Source organism: Lucilia sericata, unplaced genomic scaffold (assembly GCF_015586225.1).
Source record: "Lucilia sericata isolate MDLA Ls3-8-SP2 unplaced genomic scaffold, ASM1558622v1 Contig000319F_arrow, whole genome shotgun sequence".
Classification (NCBI taxonomy): Eukaryota; Metazoa; Arthropoda; class Insecta; order Diptera; family Calliphoridae; genus Lucilia; species Lucilia sericata.
The window spans coordinates 1-23,936 of NW_023994343.1; the positions used below are offsets into that span (position 1 = coordinate 1).

At 35.3% G+C, this 23,936-nt stretch overlaps 2 protein-coding genes and 1 long non-coding RNA gene across 3 annotated transcripts; 2 read left to right on the top strand and 1 right to left on the bottom strand.

The window, feature by feature from the left end:
• Positions 1-31: 31 nt before the first annotated feature.
• LOC119603633 lies at positions 32-4,595 on the top strand. The gene is made up of 5 exons (XR_005231415.1): positions 32-2,104; positions 3,382-3,681; positions 3,754-4,106; positions 4,164-4,296; positions 4,369-4,595. It is a non-coding gene; the product is annotated as an uncharacterized LOC119603633 (long non-coding RNA).
• Positions 4,596-6,534: 1,939 nt separating this feature from the next.
• LOC119603629 lies at positions 6,535-7,318 on the top strand. The gene is made up of 2 exons (XM_037955736.1): positions 6,535-6,600; positions 6,689-7,318. The coding sequence occupies exons 1-2, from the start codon at positions 6,535-6,537 to the stop codon at positions 7,316-7,318; spliced, it is 696 nt and encodes a 231-aa protein (XP_037811664.1).
• A 1,268-nt stretch (positions 7,319-8,586) lies between these two features.
• On the bottom strand, positions 8,587-10,387 carry LOC119603630. Its single transcript, XM_037955737.1, has 3 exons — positions 9,521-10,387; positions 9,252-9,328; positions 8,587-9,100 (listed from the first exon to the last, which is right to left on the bottom strand). Exons 1-3 carry the CDS (start codon positions 10,385-10,387, stop codon positions 8,587-8,589), a joined length of 1,458 nt encoding a protein of 485 aa, XP_037811665.1.
• Between the last annotated feature and the right edge of the window lie 13,549 nt (positions 10,388-23,936).

Here is a 23,936-nt window from a genome sequence, read left to right on the forward strand (position 1 = left end):
CAGCGACAAATCCTCTCCTCACAAACCAGTTCATTCACCCTAGGGGTAACATTAGCTCGCTGGTACAGTTGTCTTTGGTTAGCGATTAGATTCTCTGCCCGCCTCACCTCCCGACAAAACTCGGACAAAGTTTTAAGGCGAATCGAGAACATCATTTGAGCTAATGATGGTTTTAAATTCCCTGGCATGATTTCTACCAGTTGCTCCTCCGCATATGGGTGCTGCTGCTGGTTTTGGAGCTTTATGACCGCATTGTAATAATCATCAAAAGCCTCTTGCGGTAACTGACGGCGATTGAGAATCTTCATTTGTATTTCGTGCTCTTGTTCGAAACGACGGTATTGTGCAAGCAGGGCTTTCTCCAACTCCTCCCAGGTATTAATGTGGACAATCTTCCGGTAATCCCAGTACCAGTCTAGAGCGGGGCCGTCTAGAAGGATATGGAAACTCCTCAGGATTTCATCATCAGAGCATCCGTAATCCCTCCTCAACGCTCCAACTCTAAAAATGAATTCTTGGACATTCATAGTTTTGCTGGTCCCATCAAATCTAACACCCCATTTGGCTAATTTAAACTTATCCCAGGGCTCTTGAGGTCTTGGCATGGACATTGCCAAGTTGTAGTTTAAAGGCGGTGGCGGTTGCTGAGCGGGTGGCCCCGACCAAGTATCCTGTGGATACCCAGCCTGGGATGCACTTTGCCGTTGGAAATTGGCCTGTGGACCTTGCGGTGGCTACGGCCATAGTTGCTGTTGCTGACTGAAAGCGTGAGCTGACGGATGGACGTACGGCAACTGGTTTTGTGGTTGTGGCTGGTTAGGCTGTTGCGCTGGCGGTAGATTCTGGGGGTTTCCCTGCGACCAAAGTTGATGCGGCTGACTGTAACACGCCGCCGGCTGCTGGATAAGCGGCAGAGGATTTTGTTGCTGAAGCAGCGACTGCTGCTGCTGGTATTGTGTCTGTACTGGAGGCGGTTGGATGTTAGCCTCTACTATTCTCGGCGCTGCTGGACCCACGGGCACATAATTTGGAGCTGGAATCAGCGGTGGTGGCTGCTGGTAAGTTGGCGGGCCAAGCGGCGTTGCTGGTTGACCATATCCCGATGGCCGTGCCTCCAAAGAGGTTCTGAGAGGCTGTGTAGTCGGCATTCCTTGGCCGATAGGGGACATCTCGGTAGGCACTGGAGCCGCATTACTCATCGACAGCGACAAAAACAGCTGCTTCATGTCATCTAATACTTTTTGTATTTTGTTGTCGACCTCCTTCATAAATTGAACTTGGCGCAACCCCACCGAAGCATCCACTATATTCTGGATGTCATTAACATGGATGGAATTCTCCATTCCTTGGCCAGCCATACTCTCTCTCACCTCTCTACGTATGTTCTGCGCTGTTTCGCTGATGAATGTCGGGGACACTACCGTCTGATTTGCCCCGTCAGAACTAATGGACAGATCATGGGATGTTTGGGCACTAATCAGTGGATTGGAGTCGCTGGTTGAAGTTGTAGCTGTGGTTGTATTGGTTGTGGGAACGGTGGATGTCGTGATAGATGTGGTGGTTAAGGTGTCGATACCACAAGTGACACTGCTTCCAGTCGTGGCCATAGCGTTATCTTGCCCTATTAAACGACTTGCACGACGAGTCAACACCATTAAAAACAAATAAAATTAATGTAAAATTCACTATTGCAAAAAGGCTTGTATATATTTATATTAAAAAAAAGGTTCGTGGTACAGAATCTTTCGCAGCGTAGGTATAGAAGAAAATATAAAACTAAAAGATTTTCGACCTTTCACAAAAAATAAAAATGAAAAATTAAAAAACTCAAATAACTTGAATGCTGGCGGCATTTTCGGGTAAATAAAAGTTTGCAGGTAAGATTTCGTAATTTACATTGCTGATTTGTGTATAGATATGACCTAATTCTTTTTCCTATTCTGGTTTCAGGAGATGCAGAGTACTAACAAATAACAAAACAACAAAAGGATGGACAAGAACCAACTGTCTTTCTACGTACGTACTAATGAGGTGCAACTTGACCAGGGTTACGTTCTCCTAGTAATCAAGGACTACCTTCCTAGACCTCCTGCAGAACTAAAACGTAAGTATTTTTACATTAAGACAACTAGTTTAGGGTTATTGTAATCTAAAGGGAAGTTGTCGCTATCCTTCCTTCCAACTTGAGCATTTAGAGAATAAACTGTGTCTATTATCTCTAAGCCTCAAGTTGTTAGGAAAGGATGGCAACGGATGAATCCAGAATTCTGCATGACCCTATTGCCCACACCAGATGTCGCAACGCGATCGGGACTCTTTAGTCCTCGAGACCGGGACTTACATCTGTGAGAACAATAGGTGTCATGCGCAATTAGGGATGCATACCTATTGAAACTAAAAGGAAGAAAAAAAAAATTAAAAATGTCAATACAATCCCGTCCGCCTACGTAGCTACAGCTAGGGACTCTTATTAACCTAACCGGCCTACGCAGACTTCAGGGAAATGATAGTTCCTATAAATTGGTCTATGGACCTACTTCGGGCCCCACGTTGGGCGCCATTTATGTAGTGGTGTGTCGTGTCAGCTGTTTGTTTAAATAAACAAACAGACAACATAAAGACAAAAAGGAACAGAGCGGCCAGATTGCTAGCGGCGCTGGTATGCCCGCGTATTGCGCGGCTAAAGCTCGCCGGATGGGGTGGTTCTTGCCGGCAATCTGGACCACAAACACACACTAACACAAAAATTCATACCAGCATTTGGGGTATTATTAGAAAAGGGGCCAAAAGTAGTCCTGCATCTCCCTACGGTCATACCTATACACAATACGACGTCCAAGCTCTTCCCTGCAAACATTTAGTCACCCTACTTACCGCCGATTATTAGAAATTTACCACATCATATTAATGATAACAAACTTAAATTTTCATTTAAACATTATAAAGGTTTCTGTTTATTATAAAAAAAAATTAACAATGTCTCATCGAAATTTAGAATTTGAGTTTTAGAAAAATTTTAAAATATTAGCAAATTTTTAATAATCCAACTTCAGATGATAATTATTAACAAATTAAGTTTTTAATAATTAGGCAAATTTAGGTTTTAGCAAATTTAGTTTTTAGTTTTAAGATTTTAATAAACTTTAGTTTTTAAGTTTTAACAAAATTTAGTTTTTTAAGTTTTAACAAAATTTAGTTTTTAAGTTTTAACAAGATTTAGTTTTTAAGTTTTAACAAAATTTAGTTTTTAGGATTTTAGCTTTTAGATTTTAAGATTTACTCAAATTTTTAGATTTTAAGTTTAATTTAAGTTTTTACATTTACTTCGAGTTTTTCTTTTTCTTCTTTTTTTTCTAATTTAAATTCCCCTTTCACTTCCAGGTTCGCAATAGACTGGACTAATCTCCCAAGGATCAATGGTTATTGACGACAGGTGGTGAACGTGCAGGTTTTCTGTCCGTCAGTATTAGTTTGTTCGTGTATTTCAGGTAAGTATTGAATAATATATTATAATAACCTTTTAAATAATTTGTTTTTTTTTGTATATACTGGTTTCCGGCAACCTATGAGTTCAAATCTACCGCGGGATTGTTCTTAACTAGGCCTGAGCTCAATCCTATCCTTACGCGCACGCCTGGTTCAATTTTAACCAGCGGACTGGCTTCGAGCAACTAACGAAAGGTATGCCTACAAACAAATATATAGCTTTTCTTTTTTTGTTTACTAAATTTTTTTTATTTTTTTAATATATAGAAATTATCTAAAAGGACTGGTTCTGTTCGTCCTGTCGTTCGGGTAAGAGGTACACTTATGTCGAAAACCTTAATACCTGGACACCATAGGACTGTTGGTGCGGATCTGCTAGAGTAGTCCCACGCTGGATGGAGCTGGCGATGGCGTGACTCAGAGTTGCTGCTTTAGTATTATGTTTCTCGCTTTATTTAGCTTTAAGATTGATTTAATTTAGTTTAAAACTTTTATGAATAAAAAAACTTCCAGGTTCGCAATAGACTGGACTAATCTCCCAAGGATCAATGGTTATTGACGACAGGTGGTGAACGTGCAGGTTTTCTGTCCGTCAGTATTAGTTTGTTCGGGTATTTCAGGTAAGTATTGAATAATATATTATAATAACCTTTTAAATAATTTGTTTTTTTTTGTAGATACTGGTTTCCGGCAACCTATGAGTTCAAATCTACCGCGGGATTGTTCTTAACTAGGCCTGAGCTCAATCCTATCCTTACGCGCACGCCTGGTTCAATTTTAACCAGCGGACTGGCTTCGAGCGAACGAAAGGTATGCCTACAAACAAATATATAGCTTTTCTTTTTTTGGTTACTAAATTTTTTTTATTTTTTTAATATATAGAAATTATCTAAAAGGACTGGTTCTGTTCGTCCTGTCGTTCGGGTAAGAGGTACACTTATGTCGAAAACCTTAATACCTGGACACCATAGGACTGTTGGTGCGGATCTGCTAGAGTAGTCCCACGCTGGATGGAGCTGGCGATGGCGTGACTCAGAGTTGCTGCTTTAGTATTATGTTTCTCGCTTTATTTAGCTTTAAGATTGATTTAATTTAGTTTAAAACTTTTATGAATAAAAAAAAAGAATTATTTAATTTAAATGAAGATTTTTTTTCTCTGACGGCCACGGGCTCCACCTTCGTCTTGGGCAGGGAAAAATGAAAAGGCCGACATCTTACTTTTTTGGTAACGAGAAACCTCGGTTACCAATATGGTTCCCATCAATTTAACACCATTTCAGCCATTTATCTAAACCGTATAGTTTTTTTACATTATAGTTTTGTTTTTGTTTACATTTTCCAGCTGTCAGTTAGTATGTACAGCCGCGTTGCCAACTTCTCTTTTCGTCTTCTTCTTTTTAAATTTTGCCCTACTACAGGGTGCACACGACAAAATCTTTGATTTTTTAGTATAATTTTCTAATTTTCCGTAAGTGAAATATTACTATCTTCTTAAAATCTCTAGAACACTACGAAAAATTATGTATTCGCTTAAGAAAATACGCAAAATGCCTACACTCTCTTATTTCTTGAGAACGGTTTTTTGAAATCTTTGCATATTTTTCCAATTTTCCCAAAGTTTTGTGATAACTTTGATTTCTTAGGACATTTTTCATGAAAACTTTACAGTAATCTTATGAGGTTTTGTGAAAACTTTGATTTTTAGGACATTTCACAAAATCTTGAAATTTACTACACATTTAGTTTTCTAAAAACAGTTTTCCAATAAGTTAAAAATTTTAAAAATAAGAAATTTCACAAAATGCACTATACGGTTGACTTGTTTGGGAAAAGTTTTGTGAAATCTTTGATTTTTTAGGATATTTGTCTGATATTGTCAACGATTTTATCTAGAAAGTCAATCTTTCTTGAGGTTTTGTGAAAACTTTGATTTTGAAGGCATTTTTCCAATTCTCTCATCGAAATGAAATATTTCACAAAATCTTTCAATTACTGAAGAGTTGATTTTCTAGAAAAATCCAAAGATTTCATGAAAACCCTATAAAAAGTAGAAATATCTGCAATTCCTTATGAAAAATTTCACCGAAACTTTACAGTAATCTTTTGATGTTTTCGAAAACATTGATTTTTAGGACATTTCACAAAATCTTGACATTTGCTAAACATTTCAGTTTCTAGAAACAGTTTTCAAATAGTTAAAATTTTAAAAATAAGAAATTTCACAAAATGCCCTATACGGTTGACTTATTTGGGAAAAGTTTTGTGAAATCTTTGAATTTTTAGGATATTTGTCTGATTTTGTCAACGATTTTATCTAGAAAGTCTATCTTTGTTGAGGTTTTCTAAAAACTTTGATTTTGAAGGCAGTTTTCCAATTCTTTCATAGAAAAGAAATATTTAAGACAATCTTGCAATTAACTGAACAGTTGATTTTCTAGAAACAGTCTTCCAATTAGTTAAAAATTCAAAAACACCAAAGATTTCATGAAAACTCTATAAAAAATAGAAATATCTGCAATCCTTTATGAAAATTTTCACTAAAACTTTAGATTTTTAGGAAATTTTTTCTCCTTTCTCAACGAAAGGATAATTTCACATAATTTTGAAAATTTACTAAACATTTGATTTTCTAGAAAAGATTTTTCAATTAGTGAAAAATTTTAAATATAAGAAATTTCACAAAATGTCCTATACGGTTGACATGTTTGAGAAAGGTTGTGTGAAATCTTTGAATTTTTAGTATATTTTTCTGATTTTGTCAACGAATTTATCTAGAAGTCAACCGAATTGTGAAATATTTCACAAAATAATGCAATTTCGAAACAGCTGAATTTCTTGAAACAAAGATTTTGTGGTGATACTTGAAGTATTAACACTTTGAAATTTTGTTTTAAAAATAATTAAGTTTTCATTTCTTTTATTTTACATTTTACATTTTTGTTTTTTGTATTTTTGATTTTTTGAAAAATAAATTAATTAGATTTAAACTTTTGAAATAATCACAACAACATTGGTGACCTACGACAATAATTTAAATTAATTAAAAAAATGTCCACTTCAGAAGATTTCGGATCTGCCTCATCTTTAATTCCCTCCGAAGTTTCCCGTGTTACTGTACGTGTACCTCCTTTTTGGCGTCAAAATCCCAAGCTATGGTTTCGCCAGCTGGAATCCCAATTTGTAACTTCCGGAATTACTGCAGATGCAAAATACCACACATTGGTTGGATCAATCGAGAGCAACATCCTCAACCATGTTAATCATATTGTGGAAGCGCCCCGCTGAAAACAAATATGAAGCTCTTAAATGTTCCATATTAGATGAGTTTATTGAATCGGAAGAGAAAAGACTGCGTCAACTTCTGGAAAACGTAAGTGTTGGCGATAAAAAACAATCCACACTTCTACGTGAAATGCGTACGCTGGCTTCTGCCAAAGTTTCGGAAGAATTGCTCATGACATTATGGATTCAACGTCTTCCATCTACGACAAAAGCTATTTTATCGGTTAGTAATGATACAATTGATAAACTATGTTTAATAGCCGATAAGATCCATGACCAGAATGATTCGGCAATATCAATCAGCGCTGTTTCTGCAGATAATGATGAAAGAATTTCTAACCTTGAAAATACAATTCAAGAGATATTTTCCAAATTAGATGCACTTTCAATCGGTAATCGTCGCCGCAATAGAAGTTCTTCGAGAAATTTGCCAAGAAATCGAACTCGTTCTCCTTCTGAAAAAACATTTTGTTGTTATCATCATAGATTTGGTTCTAGAGCTACAAAATGTCGCCCACCATGTTCATTAAAATCATCGGAAAATAACTAGGCACTTCACCTATGGTGACGGGTGAAGTTAGCCAACAAATAAGTCGCCTGTTCATTCAAGACATTGAGTCGAATTTCAGGTACCTTATTGACACCGGGGCAGACTTATCCGTATATCCTGCCACAGACGAAGAAAAATCAAAACCCCAAACTCATTTATTCTTTATGCTGCCAACAAAACAACAATTCGAACATATGGTAAAAAAGTTATCAACTGCAATATTGGTCTACGACGAAGATTCCTCTGGTCATTTGTTGTGGCTGACGTAACACGCCCAATAATAGGATCAGACTTTCTTAAACACTATGGACTGCTAGTTGATGTCAAAAATAACTGCTTAGTAGATTCATCAACAAATCTGAAAACGACTGGCATTTGTTCAAAGCCTCAAGATTTCACTTTGAAAAGCGTTTCATATGATTCTGGTAAGTTTCAATCAATCCTTAAGGAATTCGTTGATGTCACAATACCTAGCGATAAACTGCCGCCAGTTAAACATGCAGTAACTCATCACATTGAGACAACTGGGTCACAGGTGTATGCCAAAGCACGTAGATTGTCTCCAGAAAAATTAAAAATTGCTACACAAGAGTTTGAGTACATGCTAAATCTTGGTATTTGTCGACCATTCAAAAGTTCGTGGTCCAGTCCCCTTCATATGGTGCCAAAAGGTAACGATATGTGGCGGCCCTGTGGGGATTACAGGGCTCTCAACAAAGTAAATGTTCCAGACCGTTATCCCGTTCCACATATTCAAGATTTCGCATATATGCTTGTCGGTAAGAAAATATTTTCTAAAATCGACTTGGTTAAAGCATATTTTCAAATACCAGTTGAAGAGAGCGACATTCCTAAAACGGCCATTATAACTTCTTTCTGGTTATTTGAATTCATTCGAATGACATTAAACAAATTCCAACTCTTATTTTGGAGATTTGTTGCTTTTGTTTTTACTTTGTTAAGAAATTAACAAAGTTGTTCAATAACAGAATTGAACTATGCACACAAATAAAATAGAGAATTTTATTTCTACTTACGTGTTGGTTGGTGGGAATTGAAACACTTTTTTTTTTGTTTTTTCAAATAATTGAAGCACCGGGAGTGCGTTGTTTTTATTATTTTTTTTTTTTGAATTTAAAAACACCACTATGACCGGGAGTCGTTCGGTTTTGTTTTTTAATAAAAATTAGTCGATCTTCTTCGGCGCCAAGCCCGGCTTCCTCGTAACACTTCCTAAAATATTGCCTTTAGGAAGTGTTTGGAGACCTTCAGTCAAGGTCGGTAAGGCCGTCGTCGAAGTCGATAAGATCGTCATGGAGATCGATCAAATCGTCTTCAACGCGGCCTAACCGGACTTCGACATGCCGGCCAACTTGCACTGGTGCAATTGTGGACCCTGTCAGCTGGCTGAGGGCTGAAACAATTTGATTGACCAGCCCCTGGGTTGAGGCTGGCGCTGCCGCAGGCTGAGGAACGGCTATGGCTTGTGGTTGAAGTTGTTGGCGCTGTCGTTGTTGGGTTCGGGGCAGTTGCTGTTGGCGACGTTGTGGCTGCCGCTGAAATTGTTGCTGTAGTTGTTGTCGTTGCCGTTGTTGTCGTTGGCGTTGTTGCTGCTGTAGCTGTTGTTGTTGCTGTTGGATAACCTGCTGCTGTTGTTGTAGGCGTTGACGGAGGTCATCCAACCGCTGTTGAGCTCTCTGTTGAGGAGGGTTGGGGAGGCTTCTGCGAGCGCGTTGGCGTAGCTGTCGTGGTTGTCCTTGCCTTGGCCCCTGAGCAGCAGTCCTTGGGTGCAGCAATGTGTGGTGCAAATCGCAACATATTTGGCATGCACCCATTGAGATACAGCTACCTATCAGATGAGTCCGCGAGAAGCAATTGGAGCAATACTTATGGGTTCTCACCACATAAAGTCGTTGCTCCAATGTCAACTTACGGAACATCTTGCAATATCTCAATGGGTGATATGCAAAACACACAACGCACAACTCTGGGTTTTGGGCTGGATCCATTCTGGAATGAGATTAAAATACAAAGAACAGAGGCAGATTAAGGTCGAAAAAGATAGCTTTGGACACATAGACACGACATTGTATGGACAAGAACAAACTAATCTACAGACTTTTCACATAACGGGAGCATGCATAATTTTACTATTGGTCGGGTCACGACGCCACTAGATGTTCTAACATCAGCGACTCTTACGCGCTTATCCCGACCAACGTGTACGGCTTCTATTCTGCCTAACCTCCAGTCGCATGGAGAAAGAAGCTCATCCTTGATGATAACGAAATCACCAGTCTGTAGATCCCGTCGTGGATTCTGCCATTTGTACCTCTTGTGTAGCTCCTGAAGGTACTCATTTTTCCATCGTTGACCAAATTTATGATGGAGTGCTTTCAGTCGTTCCCAGCGATTCAATAACGACAAATTGTCAGGAGGTATTTCTGACGCGAATACCAAAGGTGCACCGCGCAGAAAATGACTCGGAGTAAGGGCCTGCAGGTCATCTGGGTCTTCTGACATCGGTGATATTGGTCGTGAATTTAGAACACTTTCTATTCGCGCAAGCAGAGTAGAGAACTCTTCAAAATTAAATTTATGTGCGCCTGCAATTTTCCTGAAGTGGATTTTGAAGCTTTTAACGCCAGCTTCCCATAAACCTCCCATATGCGGGGCGCTAGGTGGAATGAACTTCCACTCAAGTCCATTAATTGCATATTTATCTGTTATATCCTTGGAGGATTGTTTAAGAAATAACGAATACTCCTTTAGCAATGGCTTACTAGCGCCTATGAAATTTGTACCATTGTCCGACATAACTGATTTTGGCAATCCTCGCCTAGCTATAAATCGTGCAAAAGCAGCTAGAAATGCTTCTGATGTTAAACTAGAGCAAGCTTCTAAATGAATGGCTCTTGTAGCAAAACTTACAAAGATACATGCGTAACCTTTCATATATGGTGAATTTCGCAAATTGCCAGACTTGATCTGAAATGGACCAGCAAAGTCGACACCCGTATGTGAGAACGGTAATGAGAGAGTGGATCTCTCTTTTGGCAGTGCAGCCATTATTTGCGATTTCACTTGTTGTTTGTAACGAACACAGGTTAGACAATGATGAACGCATTTCTTGACTGTTCTTTTTAAACCAGGAATATAGAACTGGCTTCTTACTGCGCTCATCATAAGGGTTATGTCAGCATGGACTAGAGTTTTGTGGACAAACTCCAGAAAAATTTTGCAAAATTGAGAAGAGTTAGGGATAATTATGGGAAATCGCTCATCGTACGTAAGCGGGGCATTAGCTAATCTACCATTAACCCGCATAAGACCTTGAGCGTCGAGAAATGGATTTAGATTAAACAGAGAGCTTTTCCTTGAAATATGCTTAGAATCCGAAAGATTCTTTAAATCTTCAGAATAATGAAACTTCTGCGTTAGTCTAATATATACAATTTTTGCGTTATTAAGCTCTTCGTGAGAGAGCGTTAAACTTTCAAACTTAGTTTTCTGTAATCTTTTATTAGTAGAACGTATGAACCTATAAATATATGCTATTACGGCGAGGGCTCGCCGATATGAAGAAAATCTTTGTATTATATTGAGTTCATCTGTAACGGAACAGTGAACTTCAACTTTCCTTTGTTCCATAAGAGCTATGGCAGGTGGGTTAGATTAAGGCCAATTGTCTTGGGAGTCAAGTAGCCACATTGGTCCATACCACCATAAAGGATTTTCTTTAAGATCTTGTGGTTTACAACCTCGTGTTCCAAGATCTGCTGGATTTTCATGGGTTAAAACGTGGTTCCACTTAGCATTACCAACATTTTCAATGATTTGAGATGTTCTATTGCCAACATATGTTTTCCAAACTGATGGATGCTTTTGTAACCATGCTAATACTATAGTGGAATCTGACCACAGGAAAAGTTGAGCACTTTTAAATGAATTGTTAGTTAGAGTTTGTTTAATTAGTTTCGAGAGCAGTAATGCCCCACATAACTCTAACCGAGGAAGACTTACACGTTGCAACGGCGCAACTTTGCTTTTCGCTACTAGCAGATTAGAATGTCTGCCAGACAAATCTTCCACTCGAATGTATATTGTTGCACAATAGGCCTGTTCAGATGCATCACAGAAACCATGGATCTGGATTTTGCTATCTGGATGGAAATGGATCCATCTGGGGATTTGAATGGATCTTATGTGTATAAAATCTTCTAAGAAAATGTTCCACCTTGAAAGAGTCTGAGGTTTCACATCTTCATCCCATTCGACCCCATCTTGCCACAATTCCTGTAGAAGGATCTTTGCTTGAACAATAATGGGCGTTAGCCACCCTGCGGGGTCAAACAATTTAGCGACCGCGGATAAAATTGTTCTTTTTGTTACTTTTGATGCGAAATCGGGAATTTCGACTTTATAAGTAAAGGAATCACTGTATGCATTCCACTGAATACCTAACGTTTTCGTAGAGCTCGAATCGTAAAGTTTTAAGAAGTCTGCACTTAAAATATCTTCAGTTGGAATATTTTCTAATAATTTGCTATTATTTGCCGTAATTTTTGTAAGTGGAAATCCAGCTGATTTTAAAGACTTTATTAATTGACTTTGCGCTTCTAGGGCTGAAGCCAAAGTATGTCCACCAGCTAAAATATCATCGACATATGTTTCATGTCTTAATATGTGAGATGACAAAGGAGACTGTCTCTCTACATCTGTTGCTAACTGCAGCAACGTTCGTATGGCTAAATACGGTGCACAATTCACTCCGAAAGTGACTGTTAACAGCTCGTAATCTTCAATATTGCTTGAAGTTTTTGTTCTATACAAAATTCTCTGAAACGGACAATCTGCTTCCGTTACTAATATTTGGCGATACATTTTTTCGATATCTCCATTGAAAACGTATCTATATATACGCCAATTTAAAATAACTGACATTAAGTCAGATTGCAACGTTGGACCAATATGCAATACATCATTCAACGAAAATGAGCTTTTCGTTTGCGAGAACCATTAAAGACTACTCTAACTTTTGTAGAAGTGCTTTCCGGTCTAAATACAGCATGATGTGGTAAATAATATGAAAAATACTTTCCATCTTTACAAATTTCGGAAGAATTTGTTTTCCTCATATGACCCAATGTTATATATTCTTCTAAAACATCATTATAAATCTGTTGAAGATCTATTTGTTTTTGTAATTTTGCCTCTAGATGAATATATTGACTTTTTGCTGCGAATCTGGAAGATTGCAAATACAAGTTTTCTGGAAATTCTTGTTTAAAAGGAAGTTTTACAACATATCTACCATCACTTCTGCGATATGTTGTCTTTTTATAAAGTTCTTCACAGTAGAGATCTGTTTCTGATAGAACTTTCGATTTTGGAATTTCCTCTGTTTCCCAAAATAGTTTAAGCATTGAGCTTATTTTATCATTTTCTTCCTTATTTTGAATATTAGCAGTTAGAGAAACGCTATGTAATTTCATTGGGCCATAAATATACCATCCATAGATGGAATTTTGAGCAAGGAGATTGCCTAAGATATTCTTTTGTATTCCATCTTGAATGATATATGGAATTATATCACTACCGATTAGCATGTCTATTTGTGAAGATACTAAGAAATTAGGATCAGCTAATTTTAGATGTTTTATTTCTGAGAGATCAGCGTTTGAAATCGTAAAGCTTGGCATAAATTTGGTTAAATTTGGAACTATTATAACTTGGGTACTGAGTGAGAACTCGTGGTTTTTTCTACACAAAGTTATGGTAGATATTTTACTTGAATTTGCTACCACTGTACCCCCTAATCCACAAATTTCAAAATTTGCATTTTGAGTTATTAAACCAAGCCTTTTTGATATTTTTTTAGTTAAAAATGATCGTTTTGATCCCGAATCTATTAGAGCTCTAACTGTAAATACTTCTCCTAAATGTAAAATTTCTACTAGAGCTGTAGGTAATAAAATGTCATCATCATTGACAGAAAAGTTTGTTTGTGTGTTTGTCTTGTGTACTGTAGACATTGAGCTACATGGTGGTTGGCGGTTTATTGTATCCTCCGTTTGCTGAGAGGGATCAGCATGAAACGTATTGGACGTTTTGCTTTTATTTGGCTTATTCTTCTTATTATTGGAATAATTATCCAAATGAAGTAAGCTGTGGTGCTTGTTCTTACACTGGACACATGTAAAAACGCTTTGACAATTTGTATTTGTGTGAGCTGAAGACAAACAATTACTACAAATTTTGTTCTTTTCTACATAGTAAATTCTCTGTTTTACTGAAAAGTTTTGAAATTTAGGACAATTTCGATTGATATGTGTTTTATTACATAATTTGCAAAGCATATCATCATTCTTCGATTGAGCTTCTTTGTTCGGGTTTTCATATCTAGCTTTATTCTGCTGTGAAGAGATATTATAATTTCTACCCTGATTATGATATGGAACATAAGCTGGGTTTTGACTTCTGAATGTAGATATTCTTTCCATTACCTGATGTCTATTTATTAAAAATTCTTCCAGTTCTGCCCAGGAAGGTAAACGAGTTGGAGAACTCAACGATTGCTCCCAAAGAGCTAATGTTTCATCAGGTAATTTTGTGGAACACAAATATATTGGGATTGGATCCCATTGATCGGTTCGTATACCATGAGCCTTTAAAATTGATAAACAATCGCTAATGGTAGTTTGAATCCTGTTAATAGATTCGCAATTTTCAGCCTTTGCTGCTGGTATATTAAATAGAATCTTCAACTGATTATCTACTAAAATGCGCTTGTTCTCATATCGCGCCCTTAACGCGTCCCACGCCAGTAAATAATTCTGATCTGAAAGCGGATATTTAGCTACAATACTACCTGCTTCGCCCTTTGTTTTATTCCTTAGATGATATAACTTTTGAGCCTGTGTCAATCGAGGGTGATTACCATAAATGGCGGTAAACATATCGCGGAATGATGGCCATTCCTCATAACCCCCATAAAATTCCTGAGTATCACAAGGAGGAACCTTTATACAAATCTCCGAATCATTAAATGTGGCATTAATGGGATACATATTCGAAGTATTGAACAAAGTAGAGTTAGTCGGTTGATCGGGCCTTAGACCTTGATTACTAGAAGCTCTGTGCATCTTCAATTGGTCCATCATATTAGCCTTGGTACGTTGATATTCGTCCTTAACCGACCCAAATCTTACTTTTGCCGTACATTTTTCGCTCTCAGGAATAATATTCTCATTAGTTAAAATTAAATCCTCAAAGGCTTTTCGAACTGATTGCCAGTCCTCTTCAAGGGACTGCAATTTCGTCTCGAGAAGTGACTCGGTTAAATTTTCCAATGGAGTTATATCAAACTTGGAACAAGATCCAACTAAATTATCGCATTCTAAAGCGAACTTAGCACATAATGTGGAGCCCATTATTGAAAAAGTTCAAATAAATTGTTTAAATGGAAAATTAAAAGCCAAATGAGGAAAACTAATATCGAAAAAATCAAATCAATGAATAGAACAGTAAGTGATCTGCGCTAATATTATCTAATTTGACCGTAGGTTGAAAAATATTGAGAAAAAAATTCCGTATACAAGTCCTATAATGTACCTAATATACCGAATCTAATTGCGTAGAGTGACCGCTAAATCGCGAAAAAAATATTTCTAAAAAGTTAAATAAAAAATCTTTTAATTGAAAAAATATTACTAAATAGTTCCGTTTACAGGTCCTATATTGTACCTAATATACCGGATCTAACAGCGTAGGGTGACCGCTAATTCGCGAAAATATTTTTCCAAAAAGATTTTACTCGAAATTTAATTAAAAATTTAAGTCGATGTTATAATTAGTATTGAACTAATCAGACCGACTCACAATGTGTAGGGAACACAGAAATTACAACAAACACAATAGTAATGTATGTTTGTATATATGTTTATTTTGTCTCTTTGTTTTTTACTTTCTTTTGTTATAGCTACGGTATAGCGTATAAAAAAAGAGAATATATTTTGTTATTTTAAGAGATAAAATAAACAAAAAAAACCACCACCAAATTTACTTTAATATTTTTAAATAATAATATTGTAAATCTTAGTAAGTATGTATGTGCAATATTCAACAATGTTTTGATGAAAACAAAACAATAACAATCACTAGTTCTTGCACTAAATAGAATGAACTTTATATATAAAAAATAATTATGTATGTGAAGAATGGGAATTCTTGCGACTATTCTTATTATTTTTTATATAAATTTTCAATTAATTTAGCACTTTCACTGTGGTTCAAAAAGGACCATAAACAAATTCCAACTCTTATTTTGGAGATTTGTTGCTTTTGTTTTTACTTTGTTAAGAAATTAACAAAGTTGTTCAATAACAGAATTGAACTATGCACACAAATAAAATAGAGAATTTTATTTCTACTTATGTGTTGGTTGGTGGGAATTGAAACACTTTTTTTTTGTTTTGTTTTTTCAAATAATTGAAGCACCGGGAGTGCGTTTTTTTATTATTTTTTTTTTGAATTTAAAAACACCACTATGACCGGGAGTCGTTCGGTTTTGTTTTTTAATAAAAATTAGCCGATCTTCTTCGGCGCCAAGCCCGGCTTCCTCGTAACACTTCCTAAAATATTGCCTTTAGGAAGTGTTTGGAGACCTTCAGTCAAGGTCGGTAAGGCCGTCGTCGAAGTCGATAAGATCGTCATGGACATCGATCAAATCGTCTTCAACGCGGCCTAACCGGACTTCGACAACATTTGGTCTTTGTAATGCCGCACAAACGTTCCAGCGGTTCATTAACGAAGTTTTACGTGGCCTTGACTTTTGTTTTTCATATATCAATGATATTTTGGTAGCATCAAAAGATGATGAAGAGCATTCGGTCCGAATGGTGGTAGCATCAAAAGAATTCGGTCCGAATAGGTGGTCCACCTACGGCAAATTTTCAACAGACTGCGAGAGTATGGAGTGACAATAAATTGCGATAAATGCGAATTTGGTAAACCTGCTTTAAAATTTTTGGGATATTTTATAACTCAAGAGGGACTGAAACCAAATCCTGAACGTGTGGCAGCTATTCTAGAATTCAGTTTACCTAAAACTATAAACGACTTAAGTCGATTTCAAGGAACTTTGAATTTTTACCGAAAAAAATGATAAAAGGATTATCCAGTGAACTCCTGAATTACGAAAAGCTTTCGAGGAATGTAAAAACCAATTAGCAACCGCAGCTCTTTTGTCATACCCTATTGACTCAGCAGAAACTTCTCTATGGGTGGATGCATCTGATGTTGGAATAGGTGCTGTACTCCAACAACGTATTGATGGAGCATGGAAACCATTAGGTTTCTATTCAAAAAAGTTGTCAGACACTCAAAAGCGATATAGTGCATATGATCGCGAAATAATAGCAGCCAATCCATGCAAAAATCGTTAACAACAGGTTTGGAATTAAAAGCACTTCAAGTGCCAAACGCTTCCTACAAAATTATTTATGACATTTCGACGAAAAGGATTAGACCATACATTACAAAACGTTTTCGAAAAACAGTTTTTGATATGTTACACAACATTTCTCACCCTGGTTCAAAATCTTCAATCAAAATAATTTCTAGTAGATTCGTTTGGCCTAATATGAAGAAGGATATTTCGTCTTGGACAAAATCGTGCATTAAATGTCAACAGTGTAAAGTTCAACGTCACATAAAAAGCTCGATTGGAGAATTTCCTATTCCTGATGAAAGATTCAAAATCGTCAGTATAGACTTAATAGGTCCGCTGCCCCTGTCAGGTGAATATAGATATTGCCTAACCTGCATCGATAGATTTACACGCTAGCCAGAGGCGATACCATTAAGTGATATCACAGCTGAATCAGTAGCAAAAGCTTTTCTAAGTGGATGGATATCGAGATTTGGAGTACCTACTCAAATTGTCACTGACAAAGGACGTCAATTTGAATCTTCATTGTTTAATGAGTTTTCTAAACTATTAGGTATTAATGTGACGCATACTACACACTATCACCCACAGGCTAATGGACAAGTTGAGCGTTGGCATCGAACTCTAAAGTCTGCAATTATGTGCATCAAACCCTCGTTGGTCAGATGTTTTGCCAATAATTATGTTGGGTCTAAGGTCTTCCATTAACCATGACCTAAACATTTCTCCCGCTGGATCAGTATATGGTAAGAAACTTACACTACCAGGTGAACTTTTAATTGATTTAAAAATAAAGAACATTAACAATGAATGGGTTAAAGGACTTAGAGGAGACATGGATAATATTAAAGCCAAAAAAGTTGCAAGACATGGCCAATCCCAAGTATACGTACCGAAAGAGTTACAACAATCAGATTTCGTGTTTATTCGAGATGATGCAGTTCGTCCATCTCTCCAACCTCCTTATAAAGGACCATTCCCCGTTATATCAAAAACCGAAAAAACATTTGTGGTTGATGTTAATGGTAAACATAAGACAATTTCTGTAGATCGATTGAAACCCACTGTTATTTTAAAAAATGAGGAGGAACAAGAATTACAACATCGAGTTCTTCGATCTGGTGGAACCGTACGAATCAAAATCATACAAAAAATTATGTAGTTGCTTAAGAAAATACGCAAAATGCCCTACACTCTTTTATTTCTTGAGAACACTTTTTTGAAATCTTTGATTTTTTAGGATATTTTTTTCAATTTTCCCAAAGTGAAATGTTGCAAAATATCCAGAGGTTTTGTGATAACTTTGATTTCTTAGGGCATTTTTCATGAAAACTTTACAGTAATCTTTTGAGGTCTTGTGAAAACTTTGATTTTTTAGTATATTTGTCTGATTTTGTCAATGATTTTATCTAGAAGTCAACCGAATGGTGAAATATTTCACAAAATATTGCAATTTACGAAATAGCTGAATTTCTTGAAACAAAGATTTCATGAAAACTCTACAGTAATCTTTTTTGAGGTTTTGTAAAACTTTGATTTTTAGGACATTTTTCGGTTTTGTGAAATCTTTGATTTTTTAGTTTATTTTACCAATTTCCCCAAAGTGAAATATTACTATCTTCTCAAAACCTCTAGAATACGACGAAAAATTATGTATTTGCTTAAGAAAATTCGCAAAATGCCCTACACTCTTTTATTTCTTGAGAACAGTTTTTTGAAATTTTTGATTTTTTAGGATATTTTTTCAATATTCCCAAAGTGAAATGTTGCAAAATATCCAGAGGTTTTGTGATAACTTTGATTTCTTAGGGCATTTTTCATGAACACTTTACAGTAATCTTTTGAGGTTTTGTGAAAACTTTGATTTTTAGGACATTTTTCCCTTTTCTCAACAAAATGAAATATTTCACAAAACCTTGAAATTTACTAAACATTTGATTTTCTAGAAACGGGTTTCCAATTAGTTAAACATTTTAAAAATTATTTAAATCAAAGATTTCATGAAAACTCTACAGTAATCTTCTTGAGGTTTTGTGAATACTTGATTTTTAGGACATTTTTCGGTTTTGTGAAATCTTTGATTTTTTAGTATAATTTTCTAATTTTCCCAAAGTGAAATATTACTATCTTCTTCAAATCTCTAGAATACGACGAAAAATTATGTATTTGCTTAAGAAAATACGCAAAATGCCCTACACTCTTTTATTTCTTTAGAACGGGTTTTTGAAATATTTGCATATTTTTCCAATTTTCCCAAAGTTTTGTGATAACTTTGATTTCTTGGACATTTTTCATGAAAACTTTACAGTAATCTTTTGAGGTTTTGTGAAAGCTTAATTTTTAGGACATTTCACGAAATCTTGAAATTTACTAAATATTTCATTTTCTAGAAACAGTTTTTCAATTAGTTCAAAATTTAAAAAATAAGAAATCTTTGATTTTTTAGGACATTTGTCTGATTTTGTCAACGATTTTATCTAGAAAGTCAATTTTTCTTGAGGTTTTGTAAAAATTTTTATTTTGAAAGGCATTTTTCCAATTCTCTCATAGAAAAGAAATATTTCGCAAAATCTTGCAATTTACTGAACAGTTGATTTTCTATAAACAGTCTTCCAATTAGTTAAAAATTAAAAAAATCCAATGATTTCATGAAAACTCTATAAAAAGTAGAAATACCAGCAATTCCTTATGAAAAATTTCACTAAAACTTTATAGTAATCTTTTGAGGTTTTGTGAAAACTTTGATTTTTAGGACATTTTTTCACTTTTCTCAACAAAATGATAATTTCACATAATTTTGAAAATTTACTAAACATTTGACATATCTCGGTTTTGTTTAATTTTTTAGTATATTTTTCCAGTTTAATTGAAGTGAAATATTGCAAAATATCCAGAGGTTTTGTGATAACTTTTGTTTCTTATGGCATTTTTCATGAAAATTTACAGTAATATTTTAAGGTTTTATGAAAACTTTGATTTTTAGGACATTTCACAAAATCTTGAACATTACTTAACATTTCATTTTCTAGAAACAGTTTTCCAATTGATTAAAAATTTAAAAAATAAGAAATTTCACAAAATGCCCTATACGATGTACCTGTTTGAGAAAGGTTTTGTGAAAATTTTGATTTTTTAGGATTTTTGTATGATTTTGTCAACGATTTATCTAGAAGTCCACCGAATGGTGAAACATTTCACAAAATCTTGAAAATTACCAAACATTTGGTTTTCTAGAAACGGTTTTAAAATTAGTTAAAATTTTCAAAAATAAGAAATTTCACAAAATTCACTATAAGGTTTACCTGTTTGAGAAAGGTTTTGTGAAATTTTTGATTTTTTAGGATATTTGTCTGATTTTGTCAACGATTTTATCTAGAAGTCAACCGAATGGCGAAATATTTCACAAAATATTGCAATTTACGAAACAGCTGAATTATTTGAAACAAAGATTTCATGAAAACTCTACAGTAATCTTTTTGAGGTTTTGTGAATACTTTGATTTTTAGGACATTTTCGGTTTTTGAAATCTTTGATTTTTTAGTATAATTTTCTAATTTTCCCAAGGCGAAATATTACTATCTTCTCAAAATCTCTAGAATACGACGAAAAATTATGTATTTGCTTAAGAAAATACTCAAAATGCGTATTATTTCTTGATATCTTTCCAATTTGCACAAAAATTTGTGATAACTTTGATTTCTTAGGACATTTCACAAAATCTTGAAATTTACTAAACATTTGATTTTCTAGAAACAGTTTTCCAATTAATTAAAAATTTAAAAAATAAGAAATTTCACAAAATGTCCTTAAGGTTGACTTGGTTGAGAAAGGTTTTGTAAAATCTTTGATTTTTTAGGTTATTTGTCTGATTTTGTTAACGATTTTATCTAGAAATTCGATCTTTCTTGAGGTTCTGTGAAAACTTTTATTTTGAAAGGCATATTTCTTCTCAAAACCTCTAGAATATGACGAAAAATTACGTATTTGCCTAAGAAAATACTCAAAATGAGAACGGTGTTTTGAAATCTTTGATTTTTTAGGATATTTTACCAATTTTGCTAAAGTTTTGTGATAACTTTGTTTTCTTAGCACATTATTTATGAAAACTTTACAGTAATCTTTTGACGTTTTGTGAAAACTTTGATTTTTAGATCATTTCACAAAATCTTTATATTTGCTAAACAATTGATTTTCTCGAAATCGTCTTCCAATTAGATAAAAATTTAAAAAATAAGAAATTTTACAAAATGCCCTATACGGTTGACTTGTTTGGGAAAGGTTTTGTGAAATCTTTGATTTTTTAGGATATTTGTCTGATTTTGTCAACGATTTTATCTAGAAAGTCAATCTTCCTAGAGGTTTTGTGAAAACTTTGATTTTGTAAGACATTTTTCTAATTCTCTCATCGAAATGAAATATTTCACAAAATCTTGCAATTTACTGAACAGTTGATTTTACAGAAACAGTCTTCCAATTAGTTAAAAATTCAAAAAGTCCAAAGATTTCATGAAAACTCTATAAAAAGTAGAAATATCTGCAATTCCTTATGAAAAATTTCACTAAAACTTTACAATAATCTTTTGTGGTTTTGTCAAACTTTGATTTTTAGGACATTTTTCCACTTTTCTCAACGAAAGAAATATTTCGCAAAATTTTTAAATTTAAACATTTGATTTAAAAAAACGGGTTTCCAATTAGATCAAAATTATAAAAATAAGAAATTTCACAAAGGTTTTAAGAAATCTTTAATTTTTTAAGATACTTGCCTGATTTTGTCAACGATTTTATCTAGAAGTCAACCGAATGGTGAAATATTTCACAAAAACTTCTAATTTACGAAACAGCTGAATTTCTTGAAACAAAGATTTCATGAAAACTCTACAGTAATCGTTTTTGAGTTGTTTTTTGACATTTTTCGGTTTTGTGAAATCTTTGAGTTTTTAGTATAATTTTCCCAAAGTGAAATATTACTATCTTTTCAAAATCATACAAAAAATTATGTATTTGCTTAAGAAAATAGGCAAAATGCACTCTTTTATTTCTTGAAAACAGTGTTTTGAAATCTTTGATTTTTTAGTATATTTTTCAAATTTTCCAAAGAGAAATATTGCAAAATATACAGAGTTTTTATGATAACTTTGATTTCTTAGGGCATTTTTCCTGAAAACTTTACAGTAATCTTTTGAGGTTTTGTGAAAACTTTGATTTTTTAAGATATTTGTCTGATTTTGTCAACGATTTATCTAAAAGTCAACCGAATGGTGAAATATTTCACAAAACATTGCAATTTACGAAAAAGCTGTATTATTTGAAACAAAGATTTCATGAAAAATCTACAGTAATCATCTTAAGGTTTTGTGAATACTTTGATTTTTAGCACATTTTTCGGTTTTGTGAAATTTTTGATTTATTAGTATAATTTCCTAATTTTTCCCAAAGTGAAATATTACTATCTTCTCAAAATCTCTAGAATACGATGAAAAATTATGTATTTGCTTAAGAAAATACGCAAAATGTCCTACACTCTTTTATCTCTTGAGAACGGTTTTCTGAAATCTTTGCATATTTTTCCAGTTTTTCCAATGTTTTGTGATAACTTTGATTGCTTAGGACATTTTTCATGAAAACTTTACAGTTATCTTTTGAGGTTTTGTGAAAACTTTGATTTTTAGGACATTTCACAAAATCTCGAAATTTACTAAACATATAATTTTCTAGATTTCTTAGGACATTTTTCTCGGGGGAGTTTTCCCGTTTTTCCTACCGAGCGTGTCCCCGGTTGGCGGATATTGGGTGGTGATGGACCATCTGTCCTCCCTCAGTTTTAGTTTGATTCAAGCTGAGGGAGGGCAGTTTGTCCACCACTTGGAAATATTATATTCCCCGCGGACCAAAAACTAGAAAAAAAAACATGGAATATAAAAATAAAAAGATGAAAGTTACGGTGCAGGGCCTAAATAACCCAGTACCGGCGGCAAGTGTTGATCCACTCGCGAGTCACGTGTCGTCGTCTTCCTGCAATCGTGAGCAAAACCGACAGGTAATCCGACAGGCAAAATTCCAATAGACCAACAGAGTAAGGTAGAAGATCTGGTGAACAATAAGATAGTGGACCACGCAATCGCGTGGTCTGAGGGAACTTTATTTGTAATAGGTATCGATCAGAAATCTATGGCTAGTCTTGCCAAGAATAAAGGCCTCTAAAGCTGTCACATTCAAAATTGGGAAGGTGCCGATTGGAAGGGCTGTTACAACAAGCCTCAAAAGGACACTAAAATACCTAAGACCACAGCATCAGTAGCAACTACTGATAACGTTAAGGAGTCAAATCCTAAAAGCGAGGAAGATACCACTAACTCGCCAAAAGAAGGTGCTGCTGCCCTTTTGGGAGGCGCCGATTGAAAAGGATGTCAAACCCGGTCCCGATAAGGACACTAAAACACCTAAGACGGTACCCAAAGCATCATTAGCAAGTACTGGTAATTTTGAGGAGTCAAATCCTAAAAGCGGGAGGAAATCACGCACTCGCCAGAAGACAGAAAAGCAGTGCTGTCCATAATTGGGAAAGTGTCGATTAAAAAGACTGCTCTTGCTATGCCTGATAAGGACACCGCAGTACCATCAATGGTACCCACTGCATGAATAGCCACTTCAGGTTACCCGGAAGAGTCAAATCCAACGAGCGGGGATGTGATCACTAGCTCGCTGGAAGACAGTTTTAATGGATGGCAATGATTGAGGTTATCCAAATAAACCTCCATCGGAGCGAGACGGCTACCAACGCTCTGATGGCTAAAATTAACACAGGTAAGATACATATAGCTTTAATCCAGGAACGTTTCACGATTCGCAACAAGGTTTCTGGATTAAATCACGTAACTTTCCAAATTTTCTGCGCTGATACGGGGTGTCGACCGAGAACATGTATCTTATGTCACAAGAATTTATGTTTTCTCCTCTCAACAGGATTATCCACATCGGATGCAACGGTACTGAAGCAAGGTCGTGGAAACATATTCCTTGCATCTGTTTACCTGCCTTTCGATTCTCCGACACTACCACCAACGTCGGAGCTGATGAAACAGGTCGAAGAGGCACAAAGGCAAAATAAGAAAATTGTAATAGGTTGTGATGCCAACTCCCACCATGTAGCTTGGGGTAGTACAA